The sequence below is a fragment of the Ostrea edulis genome, chromosome 7 (assembly GCF_947568905.1).
Source record: "Ostrea edulis chromosome 7, xbOstEdul1.1, whole genome shotgun sequence".
NCBI classification, from domain to species: domain Eukaryota; kingdom Metazoa; phylum Mollusca; class Bivalvia; order Ostreida; family Ostreidae; genus Ostrea; species Ostrea edulis.
Window position 1 is genome coordinate 8,326,185 of NC_079170.1, and position 26,385 is coordinate 8,352,569.

Genomic DNA, 26,385 nt, shown 5'->3' on the forward strand with positions numbered 1-26,385 from the left:
TCATAGCGTGTGTGACCGTTCGACAGGGAATGCTTACTCCTCCTAATCACTTGATCTCACCTCTGGTATATCCAGGGATCCGTGTTTGCCCAACTGTCTGTTTTGTATTGCTTATAGGAGTTATGAGATTGACCCTGTTCGTTTTCTTCATCTTTCATGCTCATATGCAATATGAAAGCTCTAATATTACCATTTAGAAGTTATGACCAATGTCGATTTTTTTTAAAAGTAGGTCAAATGTCAAGGTGAAAAGGTTTAGTACCCACGGAAAGGTCTTGCCACAAGGAATACTCATGTGAAATACCAAGCTCTATCACTTACTGTTCAAAAGTTATTTGCAAGGTTAAAGTTTCAGGCAGAATTACAGAATGACAGACAGCACAAAAATAATATATCCCTTGATCGTCGACCTCGGGGGCATAGAAATGAACATATCAACCAGTTTATGATACAACTACCGATATATGTTTAATTATGTCAATATGTGCGACTATCCATGGGATTTTGGACCAGAATGGGGACTTATTACATTTGCTTAAAAATGACAAACATATATGATTTATTGCGCATTGAAAATAATATGGTCGTATCTTTCCTGGTCTCGGAGATACTACGTCATGAATATGACCATTTAACTCATTCATGTACATAATTTGAAGTTGATTATAAACAATTTTATTGATATTCATTATTTAGAAAAACATCGTTGTGTCAGTATTTTTCTTTAATGGTTGTTTGTGTTTGTTTTACGTCCCGTTGAATTGTTTCATTCATATTGAGACGTCACCAGTTTTAGGTGAAGAACCCCCAAATTTTGACCAATGCTTAGCGCATTTGGAGTTTTACAATGAATGACCGTCACCTTAACAATTATTACTATTATGCAAGGTGAAGATAACGAACAGTGATCAATCTCATAACTCCTACAAGCAATACAAAATAGATAGTTGGGCAAACATACTATTATATGATTATGCAGAAAAGATGGTTTTTTCAAACTTCTCTAGGAAGTAAAATTGTTTACAGATAGTAAAAATACTAATTACATGTAGTGTTATGTTGCAAGCTATTACACCTCAACAGATAATAACTACCAATATCCATGCAGTCAAACTCCAGATAATATTATTAATATTATATAATATCTATAATACAGCGAAATATTAAGACCTAGTATCACAGTATGTAGAGAGAACTATTAATAACTTAGCATGATAGTTTAAAATACAAGACATAAATGTTGCAATATACTGGGTATCAAGTTTCATTATAACTGTGATGGTTTATTCATAATTAACTCTCTAACAAGTCAACTTTGAGCAGCTTTGCCTTGCTGAGATGTACATTTGCTGGATTTTCTTAGAAGTTTGGATGGATCAGGGTCAACCATTACCATTAGTTTGGGAACCGCTAGTTTTGCACAAGTATCCTTGTTGACATAGAATGACAACCTCTAAAATACAAGTACCATTGTCTGTGACTGCAGTCCCTGGGTAGATCATCTCTTCAAACAGCAGATACGGTCTTCCTATGATTTTCAGCATACTCACGAACTAAAGCGATTCTTTTACATTCTAGCGTACTAGTAATCATGTTTTGACAGAATATATATATATATATATATATATATATATATATATATATATCCTAGTTACTAAGTTTCTAGCAAAGTTTAAAAATTCAGATATTCATTATGATAAATTTGATTTTTAAAACAATACGGTTTTAAACGACCTACAGTTCCCATAGACAGCTACATTTGCATGCATGGTGCATTAGGCCTATAAAAAGAAAAATCCCTGAAGAGGGAGTTAAAGCTGACATGAATTAATAAATACGTACGCATTCCTCATCTTATCCGCCATATTTCTCTCAAGTAGCCTAATTTTCTCTACCCGTATATACCCCAAATGTGATTGTCACACCTGAGTGATGTTTTCTAGGTGGACTCGACCAGTGCACATCTCCGATAGTAATATTTAGGGAATGAGAAACAAATAAAATCACATTTTAAAACATTATGCTTTACTCAAAATTACAAAATATTTATTGTATACCAATGCAACATTCTGAAAGTTTAGATAATTTAGACAAAATGCAAAAAAAAAAAACTTTTCCTGCATACTTGCAAGTATTTGCAGTTTCTTATGAAATAAATGCGGAAAAATCATTTGCCAATTACATACTGCTGGAATAGAATAAGCAAAGAGCATAAAATATATTATTTAGATCAATTCTTGCAAAATACAGCTGCATGCCATATGTATAATATATAATGCAAATGGCATATTCGCCACACACAAAAAAAACGTATCAAATGCGGACGTCTATTCAACAGCCATCGGGGATGTGCACTTACCGAAAATATAAGATTCTCTTTATTCTGATCAATCCACGAAACAAAATGATGAACTCCATTTACACTTCGTTAGAACTTTACAACACGTTGTCATTCCATTATACAGACTGCGACACACTTCAGGGTGTTTTCAATCAGGGGAGGTGTCAGAGTCGAAAAATTGTCCTGTATTGAATGCTTGTCTGGTCAGGGCTTTTGCAGTTTATAGAAATCGGGAATCTAATCATGCACGTACATATACACTGAGCATCTGGTTGGATATATTGCGTTCACAATTCAAAATTTATCGATGATCATATACAAACTTGGATAAATAAATAAGGGAATAATGATCGGAAATATACATCTGTGTGAAAATACGGGTATTACATTTGCAATCCATAATAAACAGTTGATTACACAAAGACACGTATAAAAGGAAATGTATAGACGGAACTATAGTTCTATTGCCTCTTTGGGAACCACATAATTATTTACGGTCTCTACATGTCCATATTCATTGATTGGACAGGAGAGAGAGAGAGAGAGAGAGAGAGAGAGAGAGAGAGAGCGTAATTTTGTATAGTACAATTTGCGTCGAGTTCAACGCAGAATGTAATAAAGCAAAATGGCATAGATATATAAGATCTATTGAGCGCCAAATTAGCATAAAATGAAGTAATTGAAAATAACATTGTTTAAAGATATGTTTAATTTTTAATTATTGCGTGCTTTAAATGAATCAAATAAATCTGTACTATCAATTAATGAAAGCAATATTGAGTTACTGTTCTCTTATTAAATTAACGATATCATTTGTCTTAATCAGAGCGCGATTATTACAAGATCATCGTTTGAATCCTCCCTCCCTCTCTCTCTCTCTCTCTCTCTCTCTCTCTCTCTCTCTCTCTCTCTCTCTCTCTCTCTCTCTGTCTCTCTCTCTCTTTGTCTCTTTCTCTTTTTCTCTTTTTTTCTCTCTCTCTCATCCCATACACTCGTAGAGTGTTGTATATGCAAATTATGTATGCATAAACAATTTATCTAACTAAATGATTTCCTGATTTATAAATATGCAATACTCTGACAAGTAAATCATACGGTATCAGGATTCATGCATAATACAGGATAAATGTTATACTCTGATACTTCCCCTGATTGAAGATAGCTGATCGGATCGGCACGGGCGAAGTGTGTCGCAGTCTGTACAATGGGCAATGGTATTTACTGTTGGAATACGAATGGAGTTTATCGTTTTATTTCATGGATTATGCAAATAAAGGTAGTTTTACTACTACTTAGAGTATTTTATACAAGTGTACACGTACATCTGTGGTCCTTTACAGATATTGCGAGTAGACCTAGGTAAATAGTCGTCTGCATTCGATGCTTTTTCATGACGAGCATACATGACCATGTCATGTTTATAAGTACAGTAGCATTTATGTATTTGCATTTTGGTTGAAGTCTGAATGGTATAGATTTTATAGCCTTTGCTTATTCCATTTTATCAATAAATAATAGATGAAATATTTCTCCGCGTTTTTGTATAATTTTGACATATTTACTACAAATGTACGCACATTCACGTAAAGAAAATGCATTCTATATTTATTTATCCAAAGCTTTTAGAATGATTTACTACTGTACGATATGTTTATTGTAATTTTAAGCACTGCATGGTGTTCCAAAACATGATTTCATTTCTTCTTCATATCCTATAAATTAGTATCGGAGATGTACGTGTTACCTGTTGAAGCTACCCGCACAGGTAAATCGAAGACACTGATGTGAAGTGAAGCAAAACTCGTCCCCTTATATATACCATGCGAACTCTGATACATATAACAATAGAATATCCAACTAATATGGCGGATTAGCAGAGAAATATGGCGGACATATAGAATTATACTATATTTATTAATTCATGTCAGCTTTAATGTGTTACTGACCCATGGTCTATTATACCAATTAAATAAGGCGTATTGTGTACAGTACGTATCAAAAGACTTTTTGTTACAATTCATGAAATTTCGATCATTGGTATTTTCACCAATCTGGAACGTTCTAAACAAAGGGGATAAAGGGGAGACAACAGGCTGACCCTGAAAACTAAAATATGTGCTATATCATCAATATATCATCTTTAGACTTCTAAACCATGATAAAACATTATTCTAAATATTTTTAAGTACGGATTCATATAGCTCTTTTTGTTTCGTTTTATGAATTTCAAGATTGCGGCTTTAATTTGTTTGAGCTTGAAAAATGAATTAGCTTAAAAAATAATACAGTATCTTTTCCATAGACTTCTCTTCCACTCATCTTTTGGATTGTTGATTTTAGTGCGAAATGCATTTGTTTATCAATTGACTGTGTTGATTTTCTAGTTTAATCGTATTCTTGCAGTAATTATTATGTTTCGTTGTCGGCACTGTTTACCATATCCGAATCCACAATGGTACGAATTACCAAATATATTCTAAGGTTAATCACTCCAAGTGATCATCTTCCAACCATTTTATTTCACAATCACATTGTTTTGGAAATGTTCTCTCTAAATTTGTCTGATTTCTATAATTTTCAAATAAAAGATAATTCTATTTTCATCCGGACCCAAACATGGTACAAACTTTTTACACCATGGTCTTTAAACACACTTACAACGAAACCATTTTTTTTTCAATTATCATTCTTGTTAACAATGTAGATCATCGATATTTGTGGTTTTTTCATGGTGTGGGGTATTTATATATCTAGCATATGTCTCTTGATAAGGACGTGGGTTGCGTCGAAATTTTGACATTTTTAAAATAAACAACAATGTCGAGGCCAGTTCAGTGCTTATATATATATATATATATATATATATATATATATATATATATATATATAAGCACAAAAACCCAACAACACCCTACTTTCTTAAAGTGTCGGATCTGAGAAGATACAAGGCCAGTAAAGAAATTTATAAAAGCACTGAAAAGGCCACGACACTAGTACTGTTGGTTATTTAAAATTCAAATTTTGGACGTTGCATCATTATACACGAATATTCCTCACGATGAAGGCATTGAGGCATGCAAGGAAGTCTGGAACAGTAGAAAACACCAAAAACCGTCCACGGACTCCTTGGTTGAACTTTTAGAACATGTACTTAAACGCAATAACTTCATGTTCAATGGGTAACATTACCTCCAAGTAAGTGGCACGGCCATGGGAACTAAAATGGCACCCTCGTATGCTAACATATTTATGGGTAGACTAGAAAAACAACTTTTGCTACAAGTACCCACTAAACCCCTCAGCTGGCTTAGGTTCATCGATGACATAGAAATCAAATGGGTCGAAGGAAGGGAAAGTCTGGACAATTTTGTGTCCTTTGTCAATTCATTTCACCATAGTATTAAGTTCACAGTGGATATTTCAGATACCACCAATACATTTCTTGATACAAAATCCACTCTTAGAAATGGTGAAATTGAATTTGATCTCCATACCAAACCCACCGACGCCCATTTATATCTAATGCCATCCAGCTGTCACCAACATCACATTTTCAAGGGTTTACCGAAAGGTCTAGCAATTCGTGCCAGACGAATTTGTTCCAGTGAGGAATCTTATGAACGACAGGGTCAACAATTAAAGTTTCATTTATGCAAACGAGGTTACAAGCCGCTATCTGTCACTAATGCCATTGATGAGGTTAAAACAATCGACAGGTCTTCACTGTTGCAGTATAGGGAGAAAACGAAATGCTGTAGAGTACCTCTAGTCCCCACTTACCACCCTACATTGAAGGACCTAAACAAAATCCTAAAGGATAACTTCCCGAAACTCTTGGATAATCCTAGATTGGCAAGATAATTTGATGAGCCACCAATGGTGTCCTTCAGACGACCCAGGAATATCAAGGGTTTGGTGGTAAGGGCCAGATTAGACAAACCCCTACCCAGTGGAGGCTTTTCAACTTGCTCTGACAAACGCTGTTTGCTTTGCAAATCTAGCCATAATTCAGAAACGTTCCAAAGCTTCACTACAGGCAAAGCGTATAAAATATTGGGTCAACTCTCCTGTAAAACCAACATCTGCATATACCTCATCAATTGTAAACAATGTGGACAACAATATGTTGGGGAAACTACAAACATCAGACTTAGGACCAACAACCACCGATCAACCATCAAAACCAAACGCGTGACCGAACCCGTAGGGGAACATTTTAACAAAGAAGGTCACATTTGGCAAGACATGCAAGTGGTTGTTGTTGATCATAACCCAATATGGACCGATGCAGAGAGAAAGAGCACAGAAAAATCCTGGATGCACCGTTTGAAATCATTCCGTCCAGGTGGAATGAATAATTTGAATGATTTCACGCGCATGAATCCAGGATAAATCCTTGGTTAAAATCAGTTTCCACAGCCTAATCGCCAAAATTCACCCGATTAGATATCTTATTTTGTATGATTAATATAAATACAATTCGTTTCCCTGGTTTCAAGGATCTGACCTTGAGTTCCTTTATTTAACCTTGAGTTCCTTTATTTAGCCATAACGAGGATTCCCAAAATTGCGATTATTGTTTGACCTTCAATACTTCCTAATTATGTTAGAACATCATAAGAAATCATTACAATTATGAATTTATATTGCTCTCTCTCTCTCTCTCTCTCTCTTTCTCTCTCTCTCTCTCTCTCTCTCTCTCTCTCTCTCTCTCTCTCTCTCTCTCTCTCTCTCTCTCTCTCATATTCTAGTCTCGACATTGCGGCTTTTTTAAAATAAAAGGGGGGGGGTGATGATAAAGGGAAAAAAATGTATTGACCTTGAAGACTAGTAATTTATCAATATATTATCTTAAGACCTCTAAACTATGGTAAAACATTATTCTAAATCAACATAAGTTCAGATTCCCATAGCCCTTTATGTTGCGATATCAGCATTTCTAGAATGCGGCTTTAATTTGTCTGACCTTGAAAAATATATTAGCTTGAAAAATAATACTGAATCTTTTTCCTTAGACTTCTCTCCCATTCACCTATTCGATTGTTGATTTTAATGCTAGATCTGTGTCTTTTGATTGACCTTGTTTGTTGTTTAATCGTGTTCTTCTGGCAATCATTATTTTTCGCTGTTCACCATATCCGAATCATCAATGGTACGGACTACCTAATATTGTTTTGAACTTAGGTAGCAGGGGACAGTTTCGCACTATAGGACGGTAAACTTTTTCAAAAAATGGAATTACCCCGTATTTGAAGTGATATTACATGTGTAAAAATGTATACAATAATTTTAGGATGCATGTAAAATGTAGCTGAGTGCTTAGTAAAAATGTTGATATACAACATGTAGGTGTCACCATGAACCCTAGCATATAGATGGGTGCAAATACGAAACTAAGACACGTGGTCAGTTGCTGAAGAAATTCCGGTGAAAACATGCAGGGTCTAGCAAAAGGTCTGTAGCTGTGAGGGAAGGTGGATGGCCCCATATGAGAGGTAGATTTTTGAGAAGGGCAGATAGGGTTCTTGATTGTGCACAGTGTCTAAATCCCCATGTTTGGTACTGTGATGGTGTGGGGGTGGTGTGGATTAGCCCAAATGAGGGAAAATCAAAGCAAAAAAGGGGAACCTGCTCAGAGCATTTTTGTGCACCAGCACCAGTATTTATAGATTACATGTAATTTAGGGTCATAATTTATTAACTACACTAATATGAAATACAAGTACTGACATAAAATGGAAATATGATTTTTCATTAGTCTGTCATAATCTGACTTTGGTGTATACCCCCTATCCACATGTTTCAAAATCAACGAAACTGTCCCCTGCCACCTTAATCACTCCATATCATTATCTTCCCACCATTTTATTCCATAATCACATTGTTTTGTAAGTTTTCCCTCTAAATTTACCTGATTTCTGTAATTTTCAAGAAGAATTCTATTTTCATCCCGACCCGACCATGGTACAAACTCTCTAAGCCATAGTCATTAAACACACTTTACAACGAAACCACCACCATTTTTGTCACCCAGTACAACAGTGTATCACTCTTGTCACCAATGTAGTTTATCGATACTTGTCGTTTTTGCGTGTTATTTGTTTATGTAATATATGTCTCTTGATAAAGACGCGGGTTCCGTCGAAAATTTGAGTTTTAAATAACCAACAGTATCTTGGCCTTTTCAGTGCTTTATATATATATATATATATATATATATATATATATATATATATATGGCTATTTCGGTGATATATATATATATATATATATATATATATATATATATATATATATATATATATATATCACGGAAATAGCATTAATCTCATAATTGAACATAACTGTCCTAAGTGAAGAAATATTTCGTATAAAGCACAGAAAAATTCACTTTATTTGGATATCCACTTCCGCCCCTACCCGGGGTTGAACTCACGACCTGCGGAAACCAAATCGCCTAGCTATCAACGCTCTGTTGTGGGAGACAGTTGATTTTTATGACAATTATCAATACTCTGTTGTAGGAGACAGTTGATATTTATGACAATTATCAATGCTCTGTTGTAGGAGACAGTTGATGCTTATAACAGTTATCAATACTCTGTTGTAGGACAAAGAGGATGTTTATAACGGTTATCAATACTCTGTTGTTGGAGACTCTTGATGTTTATATCACTTACCAATACTCTTTTATATGAGGTAGTCGATGTTTATAACAAATAGCAATATGTTGTAGGAGGCAGTTGATGTTTATAACAGTTATCAATACTCTGTTGTAGGAGACAGTTGATGTTTATAACAGTTATCAATACTCTGTTGTAGGAGACAGTTGATACTTATAACAGTTATCAATACTGTGTTGTAGGAGACAATTGATGTTTATAACAGTTATCAATACTCTGTTTTAGGAGACAGCTGATGTTTATTACAGTTATCAATACTCTGTTGTAACGGACAGTTGATGTTATAATAATGATCAATACTCTGTTGTAGGAGACAGTTGATGTTTACAACAGTTATCAATACTCTGTTGTAGGACAAAGTGGATGTTTATAACGGTTATCAATACTCTGTTGTAGGAGGCAGTTGTTGTTTATAACAGTTATCAATACTCTGTTATAGGAGACAGTTGATGTTTATAACAGTTATCAATACTGTGTTGTAGGAGACAGTTGATGTTTATAACAGTTATCAATACTCTGTTGTAGGAGACAGTTGATGTTTATAACAGTTATCAATACTCTGCTGTAGTAGACAGTTGATGTTGATAACAGTTATCAATATTCTGTTATTGAAGACAGTTGGTGTTTATAACAGTTATCAATATTCTGTTGTAGGAGACAGTTTGTGGGTGCACAATGGACATAAGTTCAGTACACATGATGAGGATAACGACGTTCACAGTAATAACTGTGCGGTAATCAGACACGGAGCCTGGTGGTACAAGGGATGTGCTTACTCCAACCTGAACGGTCAGTACGCCGGGTCCGCTGTGTCTGGTGGAAAATACCCGTACTGGTATGGTTGGAAATCTCGTACAGCATTAAAGGGGACATCAATGCAGATTAGACCCAAGAATTAACATCAATAACTAAATCATGTCATTGATATCTGCATTGATCAGTCGACTGAACCATGTTCTGGATATTCTAATTTTACAACAGAGAGAATAGTAACGGACGGTTCATAAATATGATTGAAATTATCGGACATTTTAACAATTTTAACAACATAATTGTTTCTTGAGTAGTAAACAGTAGCACTTTGTGTAGAATGATTGTATTCCATTTACTTGTGAAAATAATCGATTATTAAATCCTGACAAATGATCAACATATTGTATGTTCTACATGATCTTTATTACGTTTGATATCTGGTGTTTTATCTCTCAACTGATTCGATACGCAAGGGCTTGTTCTCCTTATGATCTGTTTTTCAATCGAGACAGAGCACTGACAAACACGATGATGTCACAGGGATTTCTAGAATCTCGTTTAAAGTCAGTATTTTCCAAATTCTATGGTCGTTACAATGATCTAGTTTGCCCGTATAACCTATCATTGAGTCAAATGCTGTTTGAAGTGCTTTCCACCGATTGTTGGGCCGTTCTTGGGACACTGATTTTGACTTCGGATTACTCCGTTTACCGGACATAGATTTCGCGGCTGGTGTTACCGGTCGACAGGGGATGCTTACTCCTCCTAGGCACCTCATTCCACTTCTGGTATATCCAGGGGTCCGTGTTTGATCAACTCTTTATTTTATATTTCTTGTGAGATTGATCAATTTTCGTTATCTTTGCCTTTAATCAGCACATGAATGTTTATGACACATATGTATATGGTTAATTGGCATGATAAATGCTTGTACATATTGTAAAAAATGTCTATCTTTGAATAGTTTCTTAAATAAAATGTTTGTATACCAGAAAATGTTATCATTAAAAAGACATCTTATAAAATGTAATCATCATAAATACATCTTATTTTGATAAGTAAATAATCATCTTAAAAACATATTATTTTGATAAGTAAATAATCATCATAAAGACTCCATATTTTGATACATACACCTATTTCCTACACAGATAAACTACGGTAACCCGAATTATGTAAAGTTATTAATATGACGCTTCGTACATCTGTTAATTTTTGTCAATATACGGATGTTAATTTTTTTTTGGAGGAATGGGTGGAGGTAGGAGCATTTGATACCAAGATATTATTTCTCTCAATTGGGTCGAGTGATCATATCGGTCTCGTATTCCGTAACATTGATGTTTCCAATGATTTTGCCTTTGACATCTTTACAAATTGTTGTAGTAGTCATCTATAAATGAGTGGTCTTCAGTGGTCTTCAGTCCGCGGATGAACAATCCGCGGATGAATCTTAATATAATTATATAGTACGTCTATCGTAACGGATGCAAGATTTTCTATGATGGAAAATGTATTAATTGTGGACAACTTTTATCTGATATTCATTTATTATTGCAGGGCAATGTCTCTCTTTCTGAAGAGGGAAATGTAAAGCTTTTTGTTAATTTTTAGAAATGTGAAGCTTTTTGTTAATTTTTAGAAACATGAAACTTTTTGTTAGTTTTTAGAAACATGAAGCTTTTTGTTAGTTTTTAGAAATGCATATTACGTGATACTGGTCGTTTTAATCATAATTTAGCTCCAAGTTAATATTCAATCATGCAATTGTAATAATGTAAGCGATAGACATTATGATGGTACCATTCATTCTCTGTCTTTTGGCACACTTATGAATATCTAAATATTCACGTCAATACATTGTTTAGCGTATGTAATTGTATGACATGTATTTCTTAAATAAATCGTTTCCGCACAATTTCAACACAATTTGTTTGATCATTTACATATGCCTTCAACGGATCCGATTATTTTGCATTAAATCACTGAAGTAAAAGAGCACAGTTATGGAATGCCCAGGCTTCTATCATAATACACTCTATTCAGTCAGAATTCCTGGCGCGATTTCCACCTGTTTGATTGTTGATTATTGTAGAACAGGGGAATAAAAAACATAAACAACGAAGCTAACAAAACTGTCATGGAAGCGTGTTGCTGCCAGTTGATATTTTTTGGCCCATGTCCTACGTGCGAGATACTAAGTAGTACAAACGACTTTATAAGTCGTAATTACGAGATAAGAAGTCGTATAAACGACACATACTAAGTCGTACGAACGACGTAATAAGTTGTAACAATGAATGATATATTAAGATGTAATGAAGAGATAAAAACTCGTACGAACGAGATGTTAACTCGTACTTACGAAAAAGGGTAAGTCGCACGAACGACATGATAAGTCACTATGACAAGATATTAAGTCGTAATAATGAGATAATATGTCGTAAGAACGATGTAACAAGTCGTAGGTAAGAAAAACGATAAGTTGCACGTACGACATAAGATGTCGAAACAATGAGATATGAAGTCGTACGAACAATAAAAGTCGTAATAACGAGGAACTAAGTCATAATAACGATATACTAAGTCATAATAACGATATACTAAGTCGTACGTACGATAGTATATGTCGTTTTAACGAGATAATAAATTTTGCTTACTTGAGTACTGTGACCCAAATGCTAGTTTTTCGTTGATATTTGTTTGAATATAGTTAACTTCTTCAAAGTTTATTTTTGGCCAAGCAAAAAAAAAATCAATAAATACCATGTTCCAACTGTTTTGTCATATCTCACTATTTTACACTATGTAAAGCAAGCAATTTTGTTTTGTACATGTGAGATGGAACACTTATGCACAAGTAATATCCTCAATACAGCCCTTAAAACCACACGGTTTTACAAGAATGTTTATTTCTCAAAAATGCAATGTTCCGTACAAGATATACCCAGATCATGCTATTGATGCCAACCATCAAAAGATAAATTATGCACACTTTAGTATTTTACATTTACTAAATACTACAGATTCAAAGAATAGTGGGTTTATTTTTACTATACCAGTACAGGGCAAGAATTTAGCATTGTCCTGACCTTCATTCCCAATGCCTCCAAAGGAGAACTAATTGATTGATTGGGGAATATTTGTAGAGTTTACTTAAAAATTAATTCAACCAAATTTCAGTCGGAAATAGTTTGTTTAAAATTGGCGTTTGGATTTAGCCAAGGTTCTTAAGATTTAGGGCTAATTTTGCAGAATCCATGCTTAAATAAGAGAGTTTACAACACCAAAAATACATACATTCATACTGTAGTAAAACAAAAAATTGCATGATCCGAATTACATGTATCTGCTTTGATGTCTGAAGTTTGAAACTGATTCGATTGCATGTTTACATTAAAGTTACGTGTTTAAAACTCGATTACCCTTCGAAAATCATCGAAAAATGTAACAAAACTTCTTCGGTGCAAGAGGAAAATTTAAATCCTGCTAAATGTGTGAATAGATCCACATACATACATGTAAGGAAAGAAGACCACCTTTAAAATCGATACCGAGACGGTTATTGCATATGCCTATACATGTGTGTGCGTTTAATAATGGTATCGTGCATGTTTTCATATGAATTATCTTTTTAGCCTTTGGCTTGCACAGGACCGTAATATTTATGTACAAAGAAGCCTAATGTTGCAATGACGTTTTGCATTGACACAATAAATAAATAATGGATGTGTGCATTGATCACGATATTTAAAGATATTCAACCCTCTGCCAAGAATTTAGTACGGTTTAAATCTTTTGAATCTTTTCATGATTAAAGTCCGTGACATTTAAATGTATACCAATCTCAAAACGCTATATATAAATACGAGAACATGGCTTCCCCAACGCACATTTTACAGATACTGTGTTTTCTCTCTGTGTGTCTACGTGAGTATGAAGTCTACACCAATGTAATATTAATGTTTATCCAACAGAAGTATACAAAGTTATAAGTAACCAGTGTTTTAGTTGTTCTGAGACAAACATGATTTTGTAGAAAACAAAGCTCTCCTCTCTGCCGCGGTAAAGGAAAGAATAATTAGATTGTGTTGGGAATCGGTAATATTCGTATGATTTAAAATTGAATATAGTTTTGTTAGGGATTCGTTTTGGGTGTCTTTTTCCTTCATGATTAATGATAATATAAAAGTAACCAGGAAGCACACATAATTCAAAGATTAAGACGGATACGAGGAAGATTTTAAACCCCGTATACCTAATTAAAGAATCATTGATGCGGAACAAAAAATCACAGGTCGTGTGAAGGGATTGATAAATCACGCCGTTAATCTAATAATATTTTCTATGTAAAGTGTATACACGAACTACAACATTACAGCAGACTTTTTAAAGGAGTATTTCACAATATAATTTGCAAATGCCACCCACACAGTAAACACATGTTATATCATGTTTGTGATATTTCCATGTTGACAAACAGGATTTGCTGGTGTATTCTTTCGTCATTGGGAACAATGTCTCAAATTTCCATCTGACACACGAAATATTTTAACATTAAAGAAATGATTCGCATATAATGATATACTCGTGTATTCATCATTCTCCTTTTTATGTAGTCTCAGCACTTCGAACATCACGGACAAAATATATACGTGTCTTTGATCCTGCATTTTTTGTGATTACGTACCCTTCACACGGTGAGTGATGATGGTCATGATGATATCTCACATTCTAGAGATTCCGTATTACCTGGCATTAATTAGGTGGGGGTGGGTGGGGGGTATTCATACTTACAAAAAGGGTTTAGTTATATGGTAAATATTTCTTGGAAAAGTTTTGATAAACTACAAATCAAATTTCACTCCAATTTACAATATCCAAAAAATACACTTGCGGCTCTCGATCTTGATGGATCCCTATTTTTCTTTTCTGCCATAATTGGCATCCATCATGAAGGTAAATTGATTTACTAACATTTCAAGTCCATGGAAGTCATGATTGATATATCAAATACATGACCGCGGTAAACTGTATAAGATTAATTCGCTTCATGTTTTCCTACATTGAACAGCAACAATGCAGCAGATTTAAGGATCGATCTACGATATAATTCACGTAGTTAAAAAATATTTTGTACATTTCTGATATTTTGTAAAATGTTTATTATATAAATATATTTATGATGTATAATGTTTATGATTATTTGTATATCTATGATTATTTTCTATAATGTTCATAATCATTTGCATAATATTTCTGATATTTTGTAAAAAGATTTTGATTTATAATATTTTGTATAATGTTTGTTATTTTCATGATTGAAATTCTAAACTGAAAGTAAGCGTTGAAACTGGCGAAAACCATGCAGTTTAATCCGACCCAGTGTTATAGCATAAACTTTCCCCCCGAAAAAACGGCCCCGGGACAGATTTTCCCCCACAGGGGGAAAAGCGCCCCAGTATATAAATTCCCCCTATCTACAAAGTCAGTATAGAGTTTCCCCCTGGGCGGAAAAACCGCCCTGGTATAGAATTTTCCCCCTCCGGTTACCGGATCCGATTTCATTTGTTATAGATTAATGAAATAGATATGCGCTCATCAATATTACGATATTCATAAAACAAACGAATATTTTTTTTGAGATGTTGAAGTTGGGTTTACGCACTGAAAACTGAAATGCATATTGTAAATACAATATGCTTCCCAAAAGACGATGGTCAATATCACTATGATTTTTCGTAAAAAGTCGACTAAATGATATACAATTAAAATATCTGAAATGTAAATTAGATGAACTGTACAAATAAAAGTAAAAATAATTTTCTCTTTTATTTAAAGTCGAAATTTTTGATTTAAAAAACGTTAACTTCTTCCCAACTTCACTATTTCAAATGCTAGATACAAGTAAATAACGATAAAGACTTGAGATTTCTGAATGAATTTTGACATACCATTACACGATTTGAATAATTTCCTTCTTTTTTTTTTAAAATCATAAGATAATGATTGTTCACGATACACAAGACCCTGCTCAAAATTAAAAATAAAGAATGATAAGAATAAGCTGGAGAATTCTAGTAATAGAACTGGAAACGGATACATAGCTAAACTGTAAGAAGGGGGGGGGGGGGGGGGAGCGTACTGTCATTTAGGGGGAAATTCTATACTGGGACGGTTTTTCCTAGGGGGGAAAATTGGGCTCGGGTTAATTCTTCCTAGGGGGGAATTCTATGCCAGGCCCATCTTTCCGGGGGGAATGTCTATCCCGGATCCGTTTTTCCGGAGGGAAACTCTATGCGGGGGGGGGGGGGGGTTCTATGCTACAACACCGGTACTCATCACTCTCAGAACTAAGTCTTGGGCCGTTGCGAACAAAAAATACAATTCCATAATCTGATGTTAAATAAAAATGATGTGTATACTTGCAAGAAAGGTTTGGTTCTGCTGTTTTAAAAGTCTATGAATAAACTTTCAAGTTAAGTTTCACTAAAAAAAAAAATACGCTTGCGGCTCTTTATCTCGATAATTCCCATATAAATGTATATGAATGGATCCCTGCTTTGCTTTTCTGATTTCAAAAGTCTGCTACAAATGAAAATTTATTATGAATTAAGTAAATTTTTATACATGAATTTTACTAATTGAAAGATTTAATAAAAGATACTAATACAGACGTAAAGCTTTCTATCATTACCGCGGTAAAGTGGTTAAAAATAATTAATCTACTGTTTTAGTTTCTTTATTTCCGTGAGCCATATGGCTCATTGGATTCACGTACACATACACATATACAAATGTATAAATACACATGCAGTACAGTAAATATAAGATATAATACATACAGGAGCAGTATATGCTGTATGTACATATCCTCACAATGTCGAGGTTTGGTAACGACATTGTACGTACCTCCACACAAACGGTGGGGTGATTGTAACGTGTTTATGGTGATGGTAAATCAAGTAGAGCCTTCCTACTGGGGTATTTCAGATTCAGATTCTTTATTTCCGTGAGCCCCAGGCTCATTGGATATCATATACATAAATACAATCATAAAACAAACAAAAATGGCATTATGGAGAGTGAGTAGGCGGCAATGTTACAACGATGTATAATTTAGATTAAACAAATGATATCACACCATATGAGAGTTTCGTAGCTTAGTAGCATACTGTAAAAATTTTCCAACATTAATCAGTTCTTTAGTATTTTTAACACTGAGTAGTTTAATCAGTTTGTACATGTAACCGTTGTGTCAAGATAGGTCATGAGTTCTTTTATTCAACTCACGGAAAATATAGATGTGGGGGGTATAATGGAAGGGGGCCCCAGGATCCCTTAGACAACAATGACGACTATGCAGGGGCGTAGCTTCATTAGGCTCGAATAGGCACGTGCCTGCATATTTATTTATTTTTCATTTTTAAAACACATTTTTGTCTGTAAATGATTGCAAAATATGAGAGGTTCATATATTTTTAAAATCGGATATAAAACTATTTTTCCGTCGAATATTTTCTTTTTATAATGTATTCTACAAGATGTACATGTAAATAATGGTTACATGTATAATTATAGTTTTTCTAAACTTCTGGTGATCACAATAACTTATTCGACTTAACAGTTTAAAAATCTTTGAAACGTTGTACAATATTTAATGTCTATTACAATCATTTTGATGCTCAGAGTGGTGCAAATAAGTCCTGATATTTCAAATACTTTTCAGGGGTGACCTCCCCCCCCCAACCCCCCCAACCCCCACACACACACACCTACCCCTTCGGCGCCTCGCTCCTCGGTGAAAACTTCGGTTTCATCTTTTGGGCCTCATTGAAATAGTTCTAGCCCCTATATAAACACACACAACACATAGAGAACACTACATCACACATTTATAGAACATTTATTTCATTAATTTATTAACTGAGATTAAAACATATAGATGAAAGTAAAATGTGCACATACTGGTTTATGGAACCGAGTTAACTTCAAAACAGTTGGTTGAAAACCGAGCTTAACATAAATGATAATGACCTATTAAAATTTCAACTTTGAAAATATTCACAAACTCGAGACATCCAAGGATGCATTAAATTAATTCAAGATATGACCTTCCAATGGCTTTACAATTACATTCATGATTTTTAACAACTTTTCTTTCATACAAGTTTATCATCCTTACTTTATTAAAATAATTTCTCATTCATTGAATTGAATCTGTAATTTTGCAGATTTTAATGCCTCTTTTACTTACAGGGAAGAATGTTTAGCTTTACCAAAGTATAACAGTCACACCTTTGTCAAGATAGACTATTCTTCAACTTGTTTAACAACTGATCATGACTAATTACGATTTTTTTATTCTAGTACTGAGACTGAGTACTAATGCTACTCACTAATTATGATTTTTTTATTCTAGTACTGAGACTGTCTGAGTTCTAATGTTACTCACTAATTATGATTTTTTTTATTCTAGTACTTAGGCTGAGTACTAATGCTACTCACTTACTATGATTTTTTTAATTCTAGTACTGAGACTGTCTGAGTACTAATGCTACTCACTAATTATGTTTTTTTATTCTAGTACTGAGACTGTCTGAGGCTGGTTACTAATGCTACTAACTAATTATGATTTTTTATTCTAGTACTGAGACTGTCTGGGTACTAATGCCACTCACTCACTATGATTTTTTTATTCTAGTACTGAGGCTGAGTACTAATGTTGCTCACTAATTATGATTTTTTTATTCTAGTACTGAGACTGTCTGAGTACTAATGCTACTCACTAATTATGATTTTTTTTATTCTAGTACTGAGGCTGAGTACTAATGCTACTCACTTACTATGATTTTTTTAATTCTAGTACTGAGACTGTCTGAGTACTAATGCTACTCACTAATTATGTTTTTTTATTCTAGTACTGAGACTGTCTGAGGCTGGTTACTAATGCTACTAACTAATTATGATTTTTTATTCTAGTACTGAGACTGTCTGGGTACTAATGCCACTCACTCACTATGATTTTTTTATTCTAGTACTGAGGCTGAGTACTAATGTTACTCACTAATTATGATTTTTTTATTCTAGTACTGAGACTGTCTGAGTACTAATGCTACTCACTAATTATGATTTTTTATTCTAGTACTGAGACTGTCTGAGTACTAATGCTACTCACTAATTATGATTTTTTTATTCTAGTACTGAGACTGTCTGAGTACTAATGCTACTCACTAATTATGATTTTTTTATTCTAGTACTGAGACTGTCTGAGTACTAATGTTACTCACTAATTATGATTTTTTTTATTCTAGTACTGAGACTGTCTGAGTACTAATGTTACTCACTAATTTTGATTTTTTTTATTCTAGTACTGAGACTGTCTGAGTACTAATGTTACTCACTCACTATGATTTTTTTATTCTAGTACTGAGACTGTCTGAGTACTAATGTTACTCACTCACTATGATTTTTTTATTCTAGTACTGAGACTGTCTGAGTACTAATGTTACTCACTCACTATGATTTTTTTATTCTAGTACTGAGACTGTCTGAGTACTAATGCTACTCACTAATTATGATTTTTTTATTCTAGTACTGAGGCTGAGTACTAATGCTACTCACTAATTATGATTTTTTATTCTAGTACTGAGACTGTCTGAGTACTAATGCTACTCACTAATTATGATTTTTTTATTCTAGTACTGAGGCTGAGTACTAATGCTACTCACTAATTATGATTTTTTATTCTAGTACTGAGACTGTCTGAGTACTAATGTTACTCACTAATTATGATTTTTTTATTCTAGTACTGAGGCTGAGTACTAATGCTACTCACTAATTATGATTTTTTATTCTAGTACTGAGACTGTCTGAGTACTAATGCTACTCACTAATTATGATTTTTTTATTCTAGTACTGAGGCTGAGTACTAATGCTACTCACTAATTATGATTGTTTTATTCTAGTACTGAGACTGTCTGAGTACTAATGTTACTCACTTACTATGATTTTTTTTATTCTAGTACTGAGACTGTCTGAGTACTAAGGCTACTCTCTAATTATGATTTTTTTTATTCTAGTACTGAGACTGTCTGAGTACTAATGTTACTCACTAATTATGATTTTTTTATTCTAGTACTGAGACTGTCTGAGTACTAATGCTACTCACTAATTATGATTTTTTTATTCTAGTACTGAGACTGTGTGAGTACTAATGCTACTCACTAATTATGATTTTTTTATTCTAGTACTGAGACTGTCTGAGTACTAATGTTACTCACTAATTATGATTTTTTATTCTAGTACTGAGACTGTCTGAGTACTAATGCTACTCACTAATTATGATTTTTTTATTTTAGTACTGAGACTATCTGAGTACTATTGCTACTCACTAATTATGATTTTTTTTATTCTAGTACTGAGACTGTCTGAGTACTAATGCTACTCACTAATTATGATTTTTTATTCTAGTACTGAGACTGTCTGAGGCTGGGTACTACTGCTACTTTTCCTACTACCGCCGCCGTTACTACTGTACCTACTATAGTAGATACTACTACTACTACTACTCTTATTACGACAGCAGGTATGTATACAGGTGTGCAATCTAGGCCTCTGTTCATTCGCATTGAGCGGACATTTAGTATAGGCCCCATGGGTGCGGATCCAGGAATTATCATATAAAGTGTGCTCATGAGTCTGGATATTTAGGATGGGAGGGAGTTATTCGGTGTATGAAGATTATTGGGGGAGAGAATCGTGAAGGCGGACATGAAGTGACTATTTTATTATGGGCCTGATTTGACGATTTTTTCTTCTATCAAACGGTTTGTGATAGCGACCACGACGCAACTCAAGACGATTTTTCTCTATTTTTTAAAAACAGATTTTTTTCATATTATTTTTAAAATAGATTTTTGTATATTCATCGGCATGAAAATATATCGACCCAACAACAAGTACAAAAGAGTGAAGATGATTTATGATAGAAACTGAAATCTTCTTAATGGTAAAGGACGCCCGTTTTACGGTTTGAAGAAACTTGTGAATAACTGTCTATACTACGTTGTATTCCCCAAAACGATTTAAAAATCTTTATTCTTGGATGATTATTGCTTGGTTAGATGACTATTGCTTGGTTAGATGACTATTGCTTGGTTAGATGACTATTGCTCGGTTAGATGACTATTGCTTGATTAGATGACTACTGCTTGGTTAGATGACTATTGCTTGGTTAGGGTACCAGCTTACACTATATCGCCAGACATGTACAACTCATGTAGAACGGCTTGTCAATCGGCATGAAACACATCAGACAACATTTGACCCAATGATAGGTTGTATTGACAAACTAATTTGTTATAACGACCATGGAGTTTGCGAAATGCTGCCGACATTAAACAAGACTGTTAAAACCCCACACCATCATATTGTTTGTCAGTAACCTGCCTCCATTCAAAAACTGATTTTACGCAGAACAAGCTCTTGCGTATCGAATCAGTTGAGAGAGATAAACACCAAATGCAGGTGATAGTGGAATATTGCTACATAGATATGGGAAGTTGACGATGGAGAAGCTGAAATCATCCCGTTTGTCATACAGTTGAGTTGTCAGTTTGCCGTTAATTGATTGATTGATTGATTGATTGATGTTTTCCGCCACACTCAACATTTTTTCAGTTATCAGGTGGCGCCCAGTTGGGTTGTTAGTTTGCCGTTAACATCCATTTTCAATAAGTGTAAGGAATTAATGCGCCCAACAATTCTTTTAAAGAGAGCAACAATTCAATTAATGATATCATTGATTCGCTTGTGGATACGTTAAATGAAGGTATACCTGGTTATGTTTTAGTTGCGCTCTCTAAAAGAATTACTGCGCGCTTCAATGGAATTGATAACGTCATTAATTCAATTGAAAAGGATAATGATTCAAATTATCGCGCACATTAAATGAATTGATGCGCGCTACAATACAATTGAAGAAAGCAATAATTTAATTATTGCGAGCATTAATTGAATTTATGTGGGCATTAATTGAATTATTGCTCTCTTTAATTAATTGTAGCATGCATCAATTCAATTGTTGATATCATCAATTTATTTGAAGAGAGCAACAATTCAATTATACCATTCATCAATTTAGCAGAATAATCAATGCTATGAACAATTCAATTAATGCACGCAGTAATTAAGAAATGACGATAACATTAATTGTTTGAAGATACCTATAATTGAATTGGTGCGCGCATCAAATGAATTTATATCTTCAAATAATTAAAAATATCTTTAATTATTTGGCACTCCATAAGTATCATATTCTAAAATGACCTAATCGTCTCAAATGTATACTATGGTCATACTAATTAATCTAGAAGTGGGGCTTAAACAATCGGTAAAGGCGTGAGACTTCTGGACAGGTATGTTTTATTTGTTTGCTTAGCGTCTTTTCAAGAATATTTCATTGATGTTGTGGTGACGCATATTGTTTGAGACGTTCTATTCAGACTCGTACAACTGACCAATCAAAAATTAGGGATTGGGGTGGGGTGGGGGGTATCCTCATGTGATCTTTAGAATGAATCGTGGCTACGTCCCATGAAATAAAAAGCTTATAGAAATCATTTTTCCAAGTGAAGTGAAACAACTTGATTTTTTATTGCAGTGCTGGAGCGATTGCGGGGGCGGTGATCGGGGGCATCATTGGTCTATTGCTCATCATCACGTGCATTACCTGTCTCATTGTACAACTGTGTAAGAAGAAATCTCACGGCCAAGTAATCATCCATCCTTCAGGACAGTCCTCAAATGTATCCTACGTCAATACGTGTAAGTAAACCGCTACAGGGCAGTCCTCAAATGTATCCTACATCAATACGTGTAAGTACACCGCTACAGGACAGTCCTCAAATGTATCCTACGTCAATACGTGTAAGTACACCGCTACAGGACAGTCCTCAAATGTATCCTACGTCAATACGTGTAAGTACACCGCTACAGGACAGTCCTCAAATGTATCCTACGTCAATACGTGTAAGTAAACCGCTACAGGACAGTCCTCAAATGTATCCTACATCAATACGTGTAAGTAAACCGCTACAGGGCAATCCTCAAATGTATCCTACGTCAATACGTGTAAGTACACCACTACAGGACAGTCCTCAAATGTATCCTACATAATACGTGTAAGTAAACCGCTACAGGGCAGTCCTCAAATGTATCCTACATCAATACGTGTAAGTAAACCGCTACAGGGCAATCCTCAAATGTATCCTACGTCAATACGTGTAAGTAAACCGCTACAGGACAGTCCTCAAATGTATCCTACGTCAATACGTGTTAGTAAACCGCTACAGGACAATCCTCAAATGTATCCTACATCAATACGTGTTAGTAAACCGCTACAGGGCAATCCTCAAATGTATCCTACATCAATACGTGTAAGTAAACCGCTACAGGACAGTCCTCAAATGTATCCTACATCAATACGTGTAAGTACACCGCTACAGGACAGTCCTCAAATGTATCCTACATCAATACGTGTAAGTACACCACTACAGGACAGTCCTCAAATGTATCCTACATCAATACGTGTAAGTACACCACTACAGGACAGTCCTCAAATGTATCCTACATCAATACGTGTAAGTACACCGCTACAGGACAGTCCTCAAATGTATCCTACGTCAATACGTGTAAGTAAACCGCTACAGGGCAATCCTCAAATGTATCCTACGTCAATACGTGTAAGTAAACCGCTACAGGACAGTCCTCAAATGTATCCTACGTCAATACGTGTAAGTAAACCGCTACAGGACAGTCCTCAAATGTATCCTACATCAATACGTGTAAGTACACCGCTACAGGGCAATCCTCAAATGTATCCTACATCAATACGTGTAAGTACACCGCTACAGGACAGTCCTCAAATGTATCCTACATCAATACGTGTAAGTACACCGCTACAGGGCAATCCTCAAATGTATCCTACGTCAATACGTGTAAGTACACCGATGAAAAACAATCTACATAAATTGACTCATGTCATCAGATAAAGGTGTAGGAATCAGTCGGATTCGATCGCCGGTCAGATAGCTCAGTTGATAGAGCACCTGAGTAGAGGTACAGGTGGCCCGGGTTCGAATCCCGGTCTGGTCCGTTGCATTTTCTTTCTTTCTGTTACAAAGATGTTACGATATTAGTTAGCACCATTTCATCTTCGTCTGGATGTTCTCCTACAAGTATCAGTTACATTGTTCACTTCAACTTTACACCTAACCTTTGCATCCATCTTGTCAGAAGGTTTCAGTAACGTAAGGTCTCAATTCTATTTATCTATCTATCTATTGATTCGTTACAGATCAAAACAATGGATTGTATACAAGTGGACCGTACGTGACTGTCAGCGGATGCCAGTACGGAGTAGTTCCGTCCGCCCCTCCGCCCCCACCCTACGCACCTAATCCTCCTCCCTACAGTCCTCCCCCGGCGTTCCATTTTTCTCAGCCAGAAGGGGTGTCTTAATCACGGTGATGTCATGATCGGCACAAAAATTACAAAATATCTCATACAAGTTAGCTTCATAACGGACTATGAATTCAAATGATTGTGTGTTTCTGTGTATTATCATGCGTTGTCTTCTTTGTGTTTAAAAGTGTACACCGTATGGTAGCTGATATCTTGAACACTTTAGGTATGTTGATGGTGTAAAAATGAGACCATTTCAGACTGTTGAAATGTTTTCTTTAGTTTTATTTTCCTTTTTTTCTTCTTCTTTTTTTTCAACAGTTAAACCTGATCTTGATCTTGACCTTTTCAAATGACCTTGTTAGGGTTTCAACGTATCTTGTTCATGAACTGTTATTTATTTTTAAAACACTTCGGGGTTTTTTTTTGGGGGGGGGGTGTTTTTTTTTGGGGGGGGGTTGGGGTTTGGTTTTTTGGTTTGTTTGGTTTTTTTTGATTTTTTGTTGGGTTTTTTTTTCACGTTACAAATATAGCTCTATTCATCTCGTTGAAAATATATCATTAAGAATTTAGTTTAAAATTATCAGCAAACTGAAAGCTGCATTCAGCGCGGTACGCACACGTGTCCAAAATCTGTTTGTTTTCAATATTTACTGTTAGAGGTTTTGTTTCATTGTTTTACCTTACTGCATTCTCATTGTATTCTTGTTGTTGTTTTACCTTAGAGATCTAATTGCGTTGAAATAAAACGTTTTAATAAAAACATCATGTCTTCATTCAATATATTACAATATGAAAGGTATTCTGGTCAGAAAAGTTGATTGTCTTCATTAAACAATTTTATGTCTACCTACCCACCTACCTACATGTACATACCTACCTACATACATACCTACATGTACATACATACATACATACATACCTAACTACCTACATACATACATGTACATACATACTTAGTCTAGTCCGGCTGATTGGTGCAAAGCGTTTTGCAAAATTGCTAACTTGATGAGGAAAGCATGAATCTTTCAAAGTTCTTCGATGTATAAGCAACATGTATGGGTCCACTTCAATTCAATATGGCAGCCATTTTCAAGCGGAAGTGATCATTGTTTTCGCTTAAACGTTTGGTTTGACATTTATCGATTCGGAAGTTTTTCCTTCATGCCCAATGAATTACAGTCCTAGGTGTTAAACCTTTCATTTAATGGCAAATATAAGAAAGTTCAGTAAGTGAATAATGCTTTTCACATAAATTTTGCCCCTAAAAATCCCCCCTTTTTGCCAAATGATGAATCTGTAAAATGTGACAAAATGAAAACGAATTTGTATGAAATAAAATGATTGATTGTATATCGCTTAACGTCCCACTCGATAATATTTCACTCATATGGAGACGTCACAACTGCCGGTGAAGGGCTGCAAAATTAAGACCTATACTCGGCACTTATGGCTTTCGAATAGGGGGGGGGATCCTTTTCGTGCCACACCTGCTGTGACACGGGACCTCGGTTTTTGTGGTCTTATCCGAAGTACTGCCCCATTTAGTCGCCTCTAACGACAAGCAAGGGGTACTGAGGACTTATTCTAAACCCGGATCCCCACGGGATTATATAAAATGAAGAAAAGCATATTTTCAAGACAACTTAATGTAGTTTAAATGTGGAGATCAAGTCTCAAGGTCTAATGTTGAGATCAAGCCTCAAGGTCTAATGTGGAGATCAAGTCTCAAGGCCTAATGTTGAGATCAAGCCTCAAGGTATAATGTGGAGATCAAGCCTCAAGGTCTAATGTGGAGATCAAGCCTCAAGGTCTAATGTGGAGATCAAGCCTCAAGGTCTAATGTGGAGAGCAAGTCTCAAGATCTAATGTTGATATCAAACCTCAAGGTCTAATGTGGAGATCAAGTCTCAAGGTCTAATGTTGAGATCAAGCCTCAAGGTCTAATGTGGAGATCAAGTCTCAAGGTCTAATGTTGAGATCAAGCCTCAAGGTCTAATGTTGAGATCAAGCCTCAAGGTCTAATGTTGAGAGCAAGCCTCAAGGTCTAATGTTGAGAGCAGGCCACAAGGTCTAATGTTGATATCAAACTTCAAGGTCTAATGTTGATACCAAACCTCAAGGTCTAATGTTGAGATCAAG

At 34.9% G+C, this 26,385-nt stretch overlaps 2 protein-coding genes across 3 annotated transcripts in view; both read left to right on the forward strand.

The window, feature by feature from the left end:
• Nucleotides 1-11,701, forward strand: part of LOC130046668 (ficolin-2-like) — a 77,882-nt gene extending 66,181 nt beyond the window's left edge. The window contains exon 7 of the mRNA XM_056142935.1: nt 9,679-11,701. Within this exon, the coding sequence (XP_055998910.1) occupies nt 9,679-9,923 (245 nt within the window). The 3' untranslated portion in view covers nt 9,924-11,701. The remainder of the gene's footprint in view (nt 1-9,678) is intronic.
• Nucleotides 11,702-13,573: 1,872 nt separating this feature from the next.
• LOC125653711 (uncharacterized) lies at nt 13,574-25,008 on the forward strand. 2 transcript variants are annotated; one of them, XM_056143197.1, is made up of 4 exons: nt 13,574-13,707; nt 20,251-20,365; nt 22,442-22,605; nt 24,137-25,008. In XM_056143197.1, exons 1-4 carry the CDS (start codon nt 13,653-13,655, stop codon nt 24,298-24,300), a joined length of 498 nt encoding a protein of 165 aa, XP_055999172.1. In that variant the 5' UTR covers nt 13,574-13,652; the 3' UTR covers nt 24,301-25,008. The 2 variants fall into 2 exon arrangements, with proteins under 2 accessions (XP_055999172.1, XP_055999171.1); XM_056143196.1 differs by lacking the exon at nt 13,574-13,707 and adding an exon at nt 14,342-14,477.
• The last annotated feature ends 1,377 nt before the right edge of the window (nt 25,009-26,385 follow it).

Excerpts from the sequence above, each read along its gene's own strand:
- LOC125653711 (XM_056143196.1), top strand. The coding sequence starts at position 14,357 with ATGATATACTCGTGTATTCATCATTCTCCTTTTTATGTAGTCTCAGCA. Across the intron at positions 14,478-20,250 it reads GATTACGTACCCTTCACACG|TACTGAGACTGTCTGAGGCT; the intron begins GTGAGTGATGAT and ends TTTTTATTCTAG. Across the intron at positions 22,606-24,136 it reads TGTATCCTACGTCAATACGT|ATCAAAACAATGGATTGTAT; the intron begins GTAAGTAAACCG and ends GATTCGTTACAG.